Source organism: Garra rufa, chromosome 15 (genome assembly GCF_049309525.1).
Source record: "Garra rufa chromosome 15, GarRuf1.0, whole genome shotgun sequence".
NCBI lineage: Eukaryota > Metazoa > Chordata > Actinopteri > Cypriniformes > Cyprinidae > Garra > Garra rufa.
The window spans coordinates 26,522,869-26,539,792 of record NC_133375.1 but is presented as its reverse complement, the minus strand read 5'-3'; the positions used below and the strand labels follow the sequence as shown (position 1 = coordinate 26,539,792).

Genomic DNA, 16,924 nt, shown 5'->3' with positions numbered 1-16,924 from the left:
TAATCTTTCTTTAAGTTCCATGAGATATCCCTATTTATATGTCAGCCAAGTAATGTTTTGCATCATCTGAATATTGTTCATTTACATATTACAGATTTTGTGACAATACAAAGTGGATTTCAATTCACCAGACTTACCCTTTAATGTTTGTCTGTTTAACTGAGCATGACTTTGAACACATAACTTGAGTTATCTTATAGTTATTAAAACCAGTCTTAAATTATTAGTTCACTTTCAGAACAAAAATTTGCAGGTAATGTACTCACCCCCTTGTCATCCATGATGTTCATGTCTTTCTTTTTTTAGTCATAAAGAAATTATATTTTTTGATGAAAACATTTCAGGAATTATCTCTAAGTGTGAACTCCCAAAATGCAGTTTAATGCAGCATGCTCTTTCTGAAATGTTTATTCTGGTTCATAACAGTTAGGGCATGTCAAAAAAACTCCCAAAAATCTCATTTTCTTTTCCAACTTCAATCACTTCAATCACTGTTTTATCATTTTTTTAACATCTTTGCATGTTCACTTTGTAAACACTGGGTTGGTACTTCTACCGTGATGCAGGACGATTTTGAAATTGAAGGAGAAAATGAGATGGGACCAGAACAAAACAGGCAGACCTAGACAAGACAGGCATTTGAGGTTAAAAAGTATATAAATTGCACAGAAATTAACCAATCATTTCGCTAGATAAAAACCTTATTTCTTGGCTGGGGTAATTTAGAGCCCTTTGAAGCTGCATACTGCATTTTGGAAGTTCGAACTCCACCATTGAAGTCCACTAGATGGATAAAATCTTGAAAAGTTTTCCTCAATAAACATAATTTCTTTATGACTGAAGAAAGAAAGTTATGAACATCTTGGATGACAAGGGGGTGACTGCATTATCTGTACATTTTTTGTTCTAGAAGTTAACTAATTCTTTAAGTAGCACAGGTATATTTGTAGCAGTGACAAAACATACATTGTATGGGTCAAAATTATATATTTTTTATTTTATGCCAAAAAATCATTAGGATATTCAGTTAAGTTGATGTTTCATGAAGATATTTTGTAAATGTTCTTCTGAAAATATATATGTCTTTGTATGTGTATATATTTCAAATATGTATCTTGTTAATAATAACTCCAAGATGTGTTACACAGTTTGTTTTATAATACTAAATTTTGTAATTTGATTTTGTAATTTGTAAATATTTATATTTATCATAATATGTGTACCTTAATTTATTAAAAAAGTTATGTTTATAGTTTATTTAAATTAGTTTATTTTTATATTTATTTTTATTTTATTTTTATTTTATATATTTATTTTTATAATATACACATAAACGTAATTTACAATTTATTGATACATTTTTTCAATGTATTTAGTCAATATTTCAACATATTCTTAAGATTTGTGTTTTTAAATGTATGTTAGTATTATTAATAAACTTACAATGGTTATTAAGAGTTGTGTATTTGATTTATTATTGCATATAATTATATAAAGTTATAATTATTATAATTATAACTATCCAAGTATATTAGATTAAAGATTAATACGACCCGTGGACCGACCGTGGGCCGCCAGCGGACACTTATTATAAACCAGCGGCCCGATAGCGGACCACCGTCGGAAAAGCGGCGGCTGCCGCTGGTGGTCCGCTGGAATAACGATGAGCAAAACGCCGGTACACCACCGGCGGCGGCCGCCGGCGGGCCGCCAGCTTTGCCACCGGCGGTCCGCCAGTGGACCGCTGGACTTATAGCTGGGATATTATGTTTGATGCGCGCATGCCCAGTAGCTCCTTTCTAGTCTAAACCGTCCACCGGAGAGAACAGAAAGTTACACTTCGTCTAAGAAATCGAAAGGAAGTAATTGGGATTATTCCTGCTTTTTACGAAAATTTCTCTCCAGATGAACGGTAAGACCCTGTTTATTTAAGTGATAATTTCGAGTTCTTCATTTTTCATAAGGTGACTTGATTTCGTCCCGTCAGTTGAGCCGTCATTCACTCGGTCAAGCCAGTTTTGTCAGTAATGCCCTTTGTCTCCTGTATAAGTCACATGAATTCTGTTGATTTCACATGAAGAAATCAACAAATTTATTTGACTAGAGAAGCAAATTCATGCTGTTTCACTGGGTCACAGTGAAAGTAAAAATAAAGTGATTTCAATTACCTTTTAAGCTTTATTTAATTTAATCAGGTCTTGTTGTCTTGTACATTTTGTTCTTGATTAATATACTGACCAAGTACATAACAAGTCAAGGCAAGTTAATGCTATGCTGTTTATCCTGTCATGCTTAGTCATATGGGTTGCAGTTTATTTTACAGTACACAGTGCTCTGTACACTATTTTACAGTGTACACACCTAAGAAAGTACTGGTAATAAGATAACTACATGGAGAAGGGTTAGGTTTGGGGTAGGTTCAGGGTGTTAATGTTAATATCAATGCTACTCTCATATTACTTTTAGTATTCATCAATGCTCATTGTGAAACTTTGCCTTTGATCAGAAAGTAAATTAATATATTGTTTATATTGTTTATATATTGTGGATAACAGCATCTGCCAAGTGCATAAATGTAAAAATCTTTCTGGACTTAAGTCATCATATCAACTGTTTAGGACAATAAGAAAGAGCCAGAAAAACATAAACATGCAGACTTTGTGCAACTTTAAAGCAGCACTTTACTCAACACTGTAATTTTTGTCATTTCAGTTCTTTACAAGTCAGCTGCCTGCTCAGCTGTTTTAAGTGGAGACATCGGATGTGTGATGTGATATCGAAAGATATTTATTATTGAGGAGTCCGGATGTTCTACCAAATGACCTGAAGACACCATAAGCAGCTTATGAGGAAATAAAATGGGCTTCATATTAATTACCTCAACTATCCTTCATATATAGTTGAACTGAACCTCAGCGTATACAGATTTCACTGTAGACAGCTTCTTTCTGCACTCCCAGCTCTCAAGTTTGAATTTACAGAGCTTGACAGCATCACTAGGTGGAGAGAAACCAATGTGTCTATGACTAAAAAAACAGAACTTCATCTAATGTGTTGAAGAAAACATAACAGAGCTTATGAAGTCTGTAGATGAAACGTTTGCCTCTGCTTTAAAAAAAAAAACAACCTCTCCTGCACTTTATGTTAACATGATCAGTTTAGGGATTGTGTTATTCATTGCTGTTACTTTGAACTTCAAACTGTGTTTCAGTGCGTGTGCTCGTGCTGAATATGAGATAAATGGAGAATGCTGCCCCATGTGTGCACCAGGTACAGTATATATTGCTTAACAGCAGTGTAGTGTGACCCAAAGAAACTTATTGTAATGTTCAGTTTCCCATTAAGTGTCCTTTTAAAAAAAATTTTTTTAAACATTATAGGAAACCATGTTTACTAGCATTGTACTGTAGATACAAGCACAACTTGTGTTACATGCCCTGCATCAACTTACATTGACGAACCCAATGATTTCGATAAATGCTTTCCTTGCTCTTTGTGTGAACTAGGTGAGTATGTACTCCAAAATGAAGACTTGAAATACAGAAATAATTTCTAGTATATTACATTTATTTATATAAGAATATTTAAGAATGTATTTGTGTTTTTTCACAGGACTAGGTCTAAGAATAAAGAAAACTTGCAACCGCTCTGCAGATACTGTTTGTGAGCCACTGGTGGGATTCTACTGCACAGAGCGAAAGAAAGACAGCTGTAGATTTACTTTGAAACACTCTGAATGTCACCCTGGACAATATGTCAAACAAACAGGTGAACATTTTAAAACATAGAGGAACAATGAAAGACAACTAGCTTTACTAAAAAGAAACCCTGAAACAAGAACAATACTAGTATTACTTGTATCTCCTATTAATAGTCATTGTCAAAATATCCTTACAGGAACAGCATTTAGGGATACTTTATGTGATAACTGCACAAACGGCACTTACTCTAATGGCTCTTTCACTTCCTGCCGACCACATTCAAAGTGAGTGATTAACATAGATTCACAAGTGCTAAAATTATATTACTATATTCTATATATGACCAGATATACTAACATTGCTCACATTTATAGGTGTGCGATTAAAGGCCTTAATGAAATAAAACCAGGAACAATGTTATCCGATGTGAAATGTGGGAAGTCATTTCCAGTTACAATCATTGTTGGAGTCATTGTTGGAGTCATTGTTGGTGTTTTGGTGACTGCTGTTGGGATAATAATACATTGCAAATTAAAACAAGACACACAAGCATCTGACAGAAGTAAGACTAATTATTGCAATAATATATGTGTATAAATAAAATGTTAAAGTGTTGTGCAAGCGATAATATAATTTTTTTATGTTTTAGGTATAAATTGTTGCTCAGTATACCAGAAAGTGATGGTGGGTGTGAACCGGTAAGAGAAAAATTAAGCTGTGTCCATTGTAATAATATATTTGTAAGATAAAAGAGTTCAGTGGACCTTGATTTTTTTGCCTTTATTTGGCATTCAGAAACTCAATGCACCCAGTTATAGTGGGTTAATAAAGCTATCCACAGCACATTTTACACTATATATAGTTCCAAATTAAAGAAATGAGCAGCTGAAATTTAGTAAAAATAATGCATTATTTCAGTCTGGCCAAATCAGTGTTGTCACAGATTATTATGTAAACACATTGTAATGCATGCTTTACAAACAGACTGTAAACCCACAGATACTATCACAGCCAGCCACAGCTGCAAAACCTACCCCTATATAACACGAGTTGCTAACTTCTGCCATTAATTCTGCCATAAGTCTGCCATTCTGACTATGAATAAATGTAAAATAATTATTCTGCACTTAAGTCATATCAGTTGTCTGGGTAAATTAATAAGAACCACCAAATTGAAACTTGGTGCACCTTTAAAGCAGCACTTTACATAACACTGTTATTTTGTCATTTCAGCTCTGCATAAATCAGTGGCCTGTTTAACTCTTTCAAGTGGAGACATGCAGTGTGTGATCTGATATTGAAAGAAATGTAGTCTTGGTGTCCAGAAATCCAAATTTTCTATGTGAAAACTCCTATAAGTAACATGGTCAACTGTGCTTTATATTTCATCAGGAACAAATGACCTTTGACCTCATCCCTTTCATTTTTCTTTTCTCTTCTCTTATTCCTTTTTGTCTCCAACTACCAGGATTCATTTTCCAAAACACATTATCACCTGTATTACTGTTCAGATCATCCTGAGATTCTGACTGGTGTATCATCAGTTTTGCTATTTAATGTTTACACATGGATAAATGTGTGCTATTTGTGTTCATTTTGTGATTTTGAGGTGATTATAATGTGTGTTTTTGTTTTCTAAATGAGCACATACATAAACCTGAGCAAAATTATGGAGTTTTTGTGTGAGTTTTTCAAAAAACAACAAGCATATTAAGAGGTATGGAAGCAGATGAAACTGGTTAAAAGTTTTGAGAAACGTGTCTTTGTTTTGAGAACTGTATGAATGATTTGGAAAATTGGGCTAAATTAATCAGTTTTAGTGTTAGCAAACTAGAAAAACTGTAAATAATCAAATGATGTTATATTTGGGTTAGTTCAAATTAATTGTTAATTAAGCATTAATTGTTGAACGTAATATTTCAACAATAAAGTAGCCTACACAGACTTGTTTTGAACTGCGACGCAGTTGATGCTTAACATTAAAACTTCATTATCTTGATAGTGAAAGCAAAACTAAAAAACTAAATTTGAATGGCGACGCAACAAATGTCTGCAGTCTTTCTGTGAATTAAATAAGCTGTCAAACCAAACTTAATCTGCTGGTAAGTGGTTTTATTACTTTTATGAAGCAATTTTTGTAGCATTAAATGATACATGTAGCCTATAGCTTAACGACAAGAGTTAGTCGACAAATAGGTTAGCTACAGAACAAATTTCGCATTTCCGCTTACTAGGGTTACTGTGGTCTTATAGCCTGCGTGTTAAATCTATAGCCTATCTGTTACCTTCGATAAATTACCAGTGGCCAGTGATTCCCGAGAAGAAATATCGAAAACATATGTCCGTACTTCACGCGTTCGCGCAACTTTTGACAAGGACAAATGGATTAGGAACGTTTGCTTTGTCGCGTCTAGTTGTAGTGCAGAGTAGAAGCTGTTGCAGCATAGACACACTGTTGGGTATACAATAAATTAGTGTTTAACATTGTATTGTTTATTTTTACATTCGAAGTGTCTGGGTGTTCAGTAATGACACTGTACAAATCACAGTACCCGGAAGGGGGCACTATGTGAATTACCGCTCATTTCAACCAAGGTTATTTTAGTAAAGTAAAACTAAGACGAAAACATGTAAGAAACAGCTTTACAAATAGTCTTTTCAAATACCCAGTCATTCATAACACATCAATACTGAGATTAAAGGTCATAGTTTGGATATAAACATTGATGTCTATATGGTAGAGAGCGCGTCATCTTGGCTCTTCAAATAACTTGTCGATTGCATTGTTTCGCCACTAGGTGGAAACAAGTGATTGTTAAAAAATGTATTTGTCAATGAATCAAAAGATTCCTTAAAAAATCAGGCTGTTGCTGCCCAATGTCAAGTTCACTGTTGTGTTCTGATGTGTTCAGACACCGGTCATGCCGGAATCATTCTCCACACTCAAATGTGCAGATGAAGTTTATACTGAACTTTCTCTTTTTTTCTTTTTCTTTTTTTTTCTTTCAGTTTGTTCTCTGCAGAATGGATATGCCTGCAAGAAGCTTGTGCTAATGTGCTCTGACTCATGAAGAATCTTAAACTTCAGCCACCTTGTCTGTTTTTTTTTTTTTTTTTAATACATATATAAATATCCTGGACATTTAAGGCAACCATTAAAGCGACCATAAAACTAATGTCAAAGGTATAATGTGACCACAGTGTACCAACAGCACAGTAGTAATGGAGTTACAAATGTTTTCTCAGTGCCGAAACTCCATTGAGATTTATGTGACCATGATCACTTTAAGGATTAGCGTTCTTATTATGATTGTCCCTCTTAAATATGAACTTTGTTCTTGTGAATGTGCACATGCAGAATATGAGATAGACAAGCAATGCTGCCCCATGTGTGCTCCTGGTAAGACCACAGAAAAAAAAAAGTCTATATGTAACGTTATAATAATATTTTTTATTCTTAATAGTTTTTATATTCTTTATCAAGTTTTTAGTTTTTAGTTTTATTTATACAAATGTCATAAGTTTGTTAAAGGTACACTAAGTAACTTTTGGCCCTCTTTCCATTAATAAATATAACGGTATTTGTCTTGTGGAAGAACATTGTGGTTTGCAGCATCAATCTGAAATCTAAAAAAAAAAAAGATGTCAAGATGTCATCTGAGTGGGTAAGTCCCTATGTTGTTTGTTTGTTTTTGTGTGTGTGTGTGTGTGTGTGTGTGTGTGTGTGTGTGTCTGTGTGTGTGTGTGTGTGTGTGTGTGTGTGTGTGTGTCTGTGTGTGTGTGTGTGTGTGTGTGTGTGTGTGTGTTTGGAGTGATGAATCTCTCAACCTCTGGATAAAACACAACCACAACACTTGCGAAGCCAGTTTCGGTGGCTACCCAGGCAAGTTTGAATTTAATTGAAGAATGTGGATTGGTTTTTTAGCATTGTTCAGTGCTATGGTATCTTACGCTACACAACTTTTATTACCTAGGTATTATTCTGGGTAAAAAATCACAAACAAAAACTGGACCAATCACCTATGAGCAAAGTAACATATATCGTATGCAGTAAGCCACCCCCTTGTATCTCTTGATCCAAATTGATGCCATTCACTGTAAAATAATTTTTATAGACGGAACTGTAAGCTTTTGCTTCTAATTATTTATTTATTTTTCTGAATTATATATTATTAATATTATATCCTTATTGCATTGCTCATAAGCAATTACATATTTGACAATTAATATTAATATAAAATATTATAAATATATTCATATGAATAAAATATAAAATAATAAGTGTTTTCTTTTAGGCAACTTGTTAAACCTATATCATATACAGCATAGATGTATGTAAGAAATTATAGTCTGCCTCGACCCAGATTCCACTCCACAATATACGTTCATGCTTATTTTCCATAATGGCTTAATTATTATAGAGAAGAAGAATGTCAACATGTTTCTAGACCAATTTGAATGGTCACATCCTGAGCAAATGGTGGCCAACTATAGAATGAGAATGGGTGTGGGACACTGAGAACCAAGTCAGCTGCTGCAGTTGACTAACTTTTAGACACAGCCATTATCTTCAGCAGAGAAGAGAAACTGTGCCAACTCTCTCACGCTAAGTGAATCAGACTGACATTATGTGGTTGATCACTGTAGATGTCACATTTTCAGGTGCTAGCTCTTCAGAATTAATTATAAACTCTGGATCATACCCTGAGTTGACAGAACATTTTTGAGCCTGCAGAACTTGATCTAAACAAGTTTGGATTTGTTTGGGTTTGACAACTCTTAACCTACTCTGAAAATATGTGTGCGCAATTTCCCGCAAAATCCATCTTAAAAAATAAACTAAAATATAAACATTTACTAAAGGCTTTCCATATTCAGAATAATACAAAACCCTGCTTTAGAAGACAAATTCGCAAAGTACTCACTATAATTATGTGAATTTTCTGTTACATAGTGTACCTTTAAATATTACTTCAGTTTTAAAGTTAATCTGACTTTATACAGCACAAAAGGATTTGTTTGTTAAATGCATAAAGTACAAAATCTGTATATACAAATAGTATAAGAGAAGAATTAACTGAAAATAACTTTTGAAATTCTTTCTCCCTAAAATAGTACAAGTAAATAGTATCAAGTATCAAATTCAAAAACACATATGCTGTATTTTTAGGAAACCGTGTTGTTTGGCACTGCACAGATGACACCAGCACAACTTGTGTTCCATGCCTTGAATTCACTTATACTGATGAACCCAACGGCCACATGAAATGCTTTCCCTGTACTGTGTGTGATGCAAGTGAGTGTTTTCCCCTTTTATATGTTCATATATATGTTTAGCAAAATCTAGTAGCTTGATGGTGAAGAATCATGTCTGTTAATGCAAATGATTAGTTGCTCCAGTGAAATAGTCCCTAGTGTGTATAGGTGCAAGAAGTATCTGCTAAAAACAAGTTTCTCAATGCAAGATGATTTCTCCTGACTTATTTTCATCTTAGGCCGAGGTTTGAGAGTGAATAAAGAATGCACTCGTTCATCAGATACTGTTTGTTGGCCACTGGAGAGATTCTACTGCATTGACAAAATGAAAAGCAGCTGCATTTCAGCTGTGCAACATTCTGAATGTAGTTCTGGGCAATATATCAAACAAGCAGGTAAATGATTAAAACCTATAATAAAAATATACAAGAACAGGGCATGAAACACTCATTTTTTGCTATTTTTACTGCATAGTTGTAACTGAAGAAAACAGAGAACATTTAATGACTTTTTATGTAGTGTTATTTATATGCTGACTGTCTCTGCAGGTACTGACTCCACAGATACTGTATGTGCTGATTGTACAGGTGACACATATTCAAACGGATCTTTTTCGTCCTGTTTACCACACACAAAGTAAGTGATCATTATTTTGTGTATGTTTGCTATTGATCATCATTTTTAACCAGTTTAATCTTCATTTGCAGATGTGAGGCATTGGGACTTATTGAAACAAATCCAGGAACACATTCATCTGACACTAAATGTGGAGATTCCTTCACTGCTTTAACAAGCATTGTTCTTGGTGTAGCTGCTTTAATATTGATTGCTGGAAGTGTTTTCACAATTATATGTATTTGGAAGAAAAAATCTAAAAGTTCAGGTAAGCTTTATTCAATTTGATAAAGATTGGTGATGTAAATAATATTAAGCTTTTAATGACATTATTAATTTGACTTCTTGTCTGTCTCTTCATACAGGGATAGAGGTACATCAAAAGTTTGTTTCTTTATGATAGACACTGTCATAAAAGAGAAATAAAAAAATATAAAATTGAAAACTTATGTTAGAAATTACAATTGTGTAATTTTTTTTTTAGGAAACAGGAAATAACTTGGATGAAAACAACAGTCTAGCAGGTAAAGCAAATATTTTTTATGAGTAAATGAGCTTATACATGATGTGAATCTTCAATTGCATAAATACATATATTTTTAATTGTGCTGTATTACATGGTAATGTTTTGGTCTTATTTGGTTTGAATGTGGGAAAGCCATGCTAGACAATTTCTTGTTTATTCTTGTGTTTTCAGTTGTTGGTGGCAGGATAAATATTGAACCATACACCTTGGAAGAACAAGTTAGACTAAAGAATTTAAACACAACAGAAACAATTACAGTTTCTAGTTTAAATGTTTCCACACAGCCTGAAGAATGTGCTTTACAGCAACAAACAAAACCAAAAATACAGCAAATGTCCTTTCTATTATGAATGTTATTCTATGATGTTAAAATGAATATTTCAATGTACTTATTTCGTTTTTTTAAATAAATGTATGAAGTTGTGACAGTTTTGTATTTGCTTTGTCATTGTGGTGCATAGAAGAAAAAAGTAATTTAAAACAGTTTAACATAAGGGAAGTAACATAAAGAAAACATGAAAAAAATCAAGGAGGTATGGATATTTAAAGCACTATATATATATATATATATATATATATATATATATATATATATATATTATAATTCTTAATAAACATAAAATGTTTAAAATAATAATTATATAAAAAGTAACATTAATATATATTATTTATTAATTAACAATCCATTATAGTTATTATTATTAAAAGGTCAAGAACACTAATCAGTAAATAAATTAATATTTTTGGAAAATTTGTTTCATCAGGAGTACATGACCTGTGTCTTGCAATTCAACATTATATACTTTATGGAAAGGTGCTAAATAAGTGAAAAATTACAGCAAATAAATATTTTTTATTTATTATAAGTAAGCTGTATTTCCTGTTTGTAAATCATTTTTATGTAGTGATGTTGCCAGGCTAGTTATCTAGTTCAAATTCTCCTATAAAACTATCTATTCATAACCGTTGCCTCACCTCTCAAGGGATTGGTCTGGAGCTGTGAGAATAATTTACAAACTAAGTAAAAGCGATTATTGGCCAACCAGAACTCAATTTTGCTCACAAACACAAGCAAAATGGTAAAAATGTAACATTTGATGTTCTTTAAAAAGAAGACAATTTCCTTGAATAAAGTTTAAAAGCATTCCCTGATATAACATATTTTTGCTGTATGTGTGACTGTGCTGGAAATATTTCTGTATGATTATTTTTTATATTTATAATATATGAAGTAATTGCACCCAATCAAGAGTGCCATTTTCCTGAATATCAGCAAGTGCATGATCACAAATAATAATATTAATTGGTTTTTTTTCTGTTGTGCAAGCTAAATATTTCCAAACAAAGTCACAGCCGAGCTGTTGTGCATCTCAAAGCCACACTGCGGGGTTTAATTCCTGAATGAATCTGTTTTTGAACAAATCAAGTGAGCCAATGAATATCTTTCTGCTAAATCTATTAATGTAACTTTACAGTAGATAATAATGATGTCTTTTCGCCTACAATATTCTAACTTATGATAATAATGGGGTGCTACCTGCTTTCTGGAATAACCCCCTGTCCAAAATACTGGCTCTAACAGGAAGTTGCAGCTGTTAATGATCAACTGAGGATCATGGTATCATGTTAACTGGGGACATGCGCATACACGCATATTTGAATAGTTAAATTGCAATATCTCAATCACTCTTATGATAATGATTCCACTACAGACTATGAAACATTTGATAAGTACGATCACACTATAACACTGTGTTCGCGCTGCAGCTGCCACAGAGAGAGAAGGTATGAGACAAGTTCACAAACTTCAACCACACAGTATGATTATTTCTAAGTTACAAACATTAAAATAATGAGAGAAGTACGGGGATAAAAGTTTATAGTTTGGATATAAACACATATTTCATCAGTAATGATCAAAAAAGAGTAAATCTCCTTTTAAAAGTGACGCTTCAAATAAAGATTGTATCAATATAATGTAAAATTAGTAGGTGATGACAAGTGACAAGTGACAATTCGTTGAATCTTTTTTACAGGGACTACCCTTATCTCTTCTGACCCTAGCAACGCCTGGCTATAGCCGTCTACATCTGGAAATCCAGGTAAACATACTTGTGTGCAGGAGTGCCTGTATGGGTGTACGCACTGTGTGTATAAGTGTTGATTGACCTGAGGAACATTTTCTCTGAGAATAGTTCTGCAGATATTATTTGTGTACAGTATTTCTGGCTTGAATGAACCAGTGATGCCAATCATTCGTGATTTAATCATATAGTCTGTCTCTTTTTATAGACACAAGATGTACGATTTTCTGATAAAAATATCCCAAAACGCTAGAACATTGTTATATATTTTGCATCCTTGTTTTGCTTTCATGGCTTTCATTTTATTAAGTATACTTAAAGTTTAAGTATATTTTAAAGTATACTTTATGTAGTAAGTATGCCTAGTTTGTACTGCAAGTATACTAAAAGTGAACTTATAGTTATACTGATAATTAACTAATTAAATACTTTTTATGCATTTTTAGTACACTTTGAAGTATAGTTTCAGTAAACTACTACTTTAGTAGTTTTATACTGTAAATATACTCATAAGTTTTCTTTAAGTGAACTTTACATCATACTTTAAATACACTACTATGCCTCTATTTAGGTGTTAATTTGTATATATTTTGTTATATGAATATCTGAACATACAAAACATCAAAAGAAAGAACACGGTATCTGATTGAAAAACAAAAACAATTTATTCTAGCTTCATGTATTCTTTTTTACAAACAATTGAATGTGGGTTTCATTAATATTCTAAAAAAAGACTACTCATGATATTCAAAATGCATATGGAGTTGTTTAACACCCCAAAGCTTGACAGTAATTATTAATTCTTCATGGATCAACATTTTATTCCATAACGTTACACAGTTTACATATTTATGGTTTTGGTGCTGTTTTAGGTCCAGCGATTGTATTAGATTACATGTGGAAGCATCTGTTGTTTTGGTTTGTTCTTTACTTGTGTTTTGGAAATTCTGTACAGAAGGTGTGCAATAACGCCCCATATAACAATAAAAACACAGATTGTCAGAGCACAAGTATAGCTCAAATATATTTAGACCTAGAAGTACAAGTAAAGTATACTTATATGTAATTTTAAGTATATCTGGGAAGTATAAAGCACATTTCTGAAAAGTAAAAAGTAGACTGAAAGTATACTTTTCTATTTTTAGTTTAAAAGAAGTATACTAATAGCACACTTGAATAAACTTTTTTTCATAAGGGTAGCCATGTAAACCCGTACCAAAAAGAAGTAAACTTCAAGTTTATTTTATTAAGTATACTTAAGTAAAGTTCAAGTATATTTTTAAGTATACTTTATGTAGTAAGTATACAAATATCAGTGTAGGCTACTAGTAGTATACTTTAAGGGTACTTTTGGTTTCCGCCATGAAAAGACCGTTCTATCAGACCATTAGAGGGCACTCTTCATGCACAATCCTTAGCGCGCTGGTTAGTTTCGATTTTCTAGGAGTAGGAGTAACACTAGGCTTCGTCTATGTATCGCCATATCAGGAATACAAACTGAAAAAAACATCTTTTGATTTTCTGGAGCTCAATCATCCAACTGCACTTTCAACAGGTACTTGATATCCTCCTTAAACTGTCTATACATTTTAGCCCTCAAATTGTAACTGGTCTCTTACCAATTATGAACTTTTTCGTTTTTCATTTTGACAAAACATGTGATGACCAGCTTAGTTGAGGATAGTCTCTCCCAGGTAAGGTTCAGTTGATCCATATTGTTATCAGGTTTTAATTTTTACTTGGGTTTATCCATAAATGTGTAACCATTACCTTTAATCACCTTTTATTTTCATTTTGAAGGGCTCACAAAATGTATTACTTTTACTTGAACGTTTGCTTTGCCGCGTCTAGTTGTAGAGCGGAGTAGAAGCTGTTGCAGCATAGACACAATGTTGGGTATACAATAAATTAGTGTTTAACAGTGTTTTGTTTATTTTTATATTCTGGGTGTTCAGTAACTATACAAATCACAGTACCCAGAAGGGGGCACTATCTGAATTACCGCTCATTTCAACCAAGGTTATTTTAGTAAAGTAAAACTAAGGCGAAAACATGTAAGAAACAGCTTTACAAATAGTCTTTTCAAATACCCAGTCATTCATATCACATCAATACTTAGATTAAAGGTCATAGTTTGGATATAAACATTGATGTCTATGGTAGAGATCAAAATAGAGCACGTCATCTTGGCGCTTCAAATAACTTTGTGTCGATTGCATTGTTTCGCCACTAGGTGGAAACAAGTGATTGTTAAAAAATGTATTTGTCAATGAATCAAGAGATTCCTTAAAAAATCAGGCTGTTGAAACGTTTTAACTTTATTTACTTTAATCAGCTTTTGTCGTCTTGTACATTTTGTTCTTGATTAATATACTTGAGACCAAGTACATAAGTCAAGACCAGTTTCATTAATGCTATGCTGTTTATCCTGTAGTGCTTAGTCACATGGGTGGCACCTTATTTTACAGTACATGTACTTACAGTGTACACACCTAAAAAAGTACTGGTAATATAAGATAACTACATGGAGAAGGGTTAGGTTCAGGGTTAGTACCTAGTTATTGCAATTACTATAATAAGTACATAGTATGTACATGAGAAACAGGACTGTAAAATAAAATGCTACTCTCATATGTTGCATAAAACATAAACATGCAGACTTTGTGCACCTTTAAAGCAGCACTTTACTCAACACTGTAATTTTTGTCATTTCAGTTCTTTACATCAATAAAATGCCTCCTCAGCTGTTTTAAGTGGAGACATCTGATGTGTGATGTGATATCGAAAGATATTTAATATTGAGGAATCCGGATGTTCTACCAAATGACCTGAAGAGACCATAAGCAGCTGATGAGGAAATCAAATGGGATTCACATTAATTACCTCAACCATTCTTCATATATATTTGAACTGAATCTCAGCGTATACAGATTCCACTGTAGACAGCCTCTTTCTGCACTTCCCGCTCTCAAATTTGAATTTACAGAGCTTGACAGCATCACTAGGTGGAGAGAAAGCCAATGTGTCTATGACTAAAAAAAAACAGAACTTCATCTAATGTGTGTTGAAAAAAAAAACATAACAGAGCTTATGATGTCTGGAGATGAAGTGCTTGTCTCTGCTTTCAAATAAACGTCTCCTGCACTATATGTGAACATGATTATTTTAGGGATCATGTTATTCATTGCTGCTACTTTGAACTTAAAACTGTGTTTAAGTGCGTGCGCTAATGCTGAATATGAGATAAATGGAGAATGCTGCCTTATGTGTGCACCAGGTACAGTATACATTGTTTAACAGAAGTATAGTGTTACCCAAAGTAATGTTGTTTTTTATTGTAATATTTAATTATCTTAAGTGTCTCTTTAATGAGATTTCTTTTAACATTTGCAGGAAACTTTGTTTATTGGTATTGTACTATAGATACAAACACAACTTGTGTACCATGTCCAGCATCAACTTACACTGATGAACCCAACGATTTCGATAAATGCTTTCCTTGCTCTTTGTGTGAACTAGGTGAGTATGTACTCCAAAATGAAGACTTGAAATACAGAAATAAATTCTAGTATATTACATTTATTTATATAAGAATATTTAAGAATGTATTTGTGTTTTTTCACAGGACTAGGTCTAAGAATAAAGAAAACTTGCAACCGCTCTGCAGATACTGTTTGTGAGCCACTGGTGGGATTCTACTGCACAGAGCGAAAGAAAGACAGCTGTAGATTTGCTTTGAAACACTCTGAATGTCACCCTGGACATTATGTCAAACAAACAGGTGAACATTTTAAAACATAGAGGAACAATGAAAGACAACTAGCTTTACTAAAAAGAAACTCTGAAACAAGAACAATACTAGTATTACTTGTATCTCCTATTAATAGTCATTGTCTCAATATCCTTACAGGAACAGCATTTAGGGATACTGTATGTGATAACTGCACAAACGGCACTTACTCTAATGGCTCTTTCACTTCCTGCCGACCACATTCAAAGTGAGTGATTAACATAGATTCACAAGTGCTAAAATGATATTACTATATTCTATATATGACCAGATATACTAACATTGCTCACATTTATAGGTGTGAGATTAAAGGCCTTAATGAAATAAAACCAGGAACAATGTTATCCGATGTGAAATGTGGGAAGTCATTTCCAGTTACAATCATTGTTGGAGTCATTGTTGGAGTCATTGTTGGTGTTTTGGTGACTGCTGTTGGGATAATAATACATTGCAAATTAAAACAAAACACACAAGCATCTGACAGAAGTAAGACTGTAATTATTGCAATAATATATGTGTATAAATAAAATGTTAGTGTTGTGCAAGCGATAATATAATTTTTTATGTTTTAGGTATAAATTGTTGCTCAGTATACCAGAAAGTGATGGTGGGTGTGAACCGGTAAGAGAAAAATTAAGCTGTGTCCATTGTAATAATATATTTGTAGGATAAAAGCATTCAGAAACTCAATGCACCCAGTTATAGCGGGTTAATAAAGCTATCCATAGCACATTTTACACTATATATAGTTCCAAATTAAAGGATTGAACAGCTGAAATTTAGTGAAAATGATGCATTATTTCAGTCTGGCCAAATCAGTGTTGTCACAGATTATTTTGTAAACACATTGTAATGCATGCTTTACAAACAGACTGTAAACCCACAGATACTATCACAGCCAGCCACAGCTGCAAAACCTACCCCTATATAACATGAGTTGCTAACTTCTGCC

General features: G+C 33.1%; 2 protein-coding genes and 1 pseudogene across 2 annotated transcripts; all 3 read left to right on the top strand.

Moving 5' to 3' along the window:
* The first annotated feature begins 2,771 nt into the window (after positions 1 to 2,771).
* Positions 2,772 to 6,772, top strand: LOC141287700 (tumor necrosis factor receptor superfamily member 14-like; annotated as a pseudogene).
* A 205-nt stretch (positions 6,773 to 6,977) lies between these two features.
* On the top strand, positions 6,978 to 11,101 carry LOC141287699 (tumor necrosis factor receptor superfamily member 14-like). Its single transcript, XM_073819839.1, has 8 exons — positions 6,978 to 7,101; positions 8,872 to 8,997; positions 9,197 to 9,352; positions 9,506 to 9,593; positions 9,665 to 9,840; positions 9,938 to 9,945; positions 10,057 to 10,096; positions 11,082 to 11,101. The coding sequence occupies exons 1-8, from the start codon at positions 6,978 to 6,980 to the stop codon at positions 11,099 to 11,101; spliced, it is 738 nt and encodes a 245-aa protein (XP_073675940.1).
* Positions 11,102 to 15,338: 4,237 nt separating this feature from the next.
* On the top strand, positions 15,339 to 16,597 carry LOC141287696 (tumor necrosis factor receptor superfamily member 14-like). The gene is made up of 6 exons (XM_073819838.1): positions 15,339 to 15,459; positions 15,576 to 15,701; positions 15,808 to 15,963; positions 16,093 to 16,180; positions 16,271 to 16,458; positions 16,563 to 16,597. The coding sequence occupies exons 1-6, from the start codon at positions 15,339 to 15,341 to the stop codon at positions 16,595 to 16,597; spliced, it is 714 nt and encodes a 237-aa protein (XP_073675939.1).
* The last annotated feature ends 327 nt before the right edge of the window (positions 16,598 to 16,924 follow it).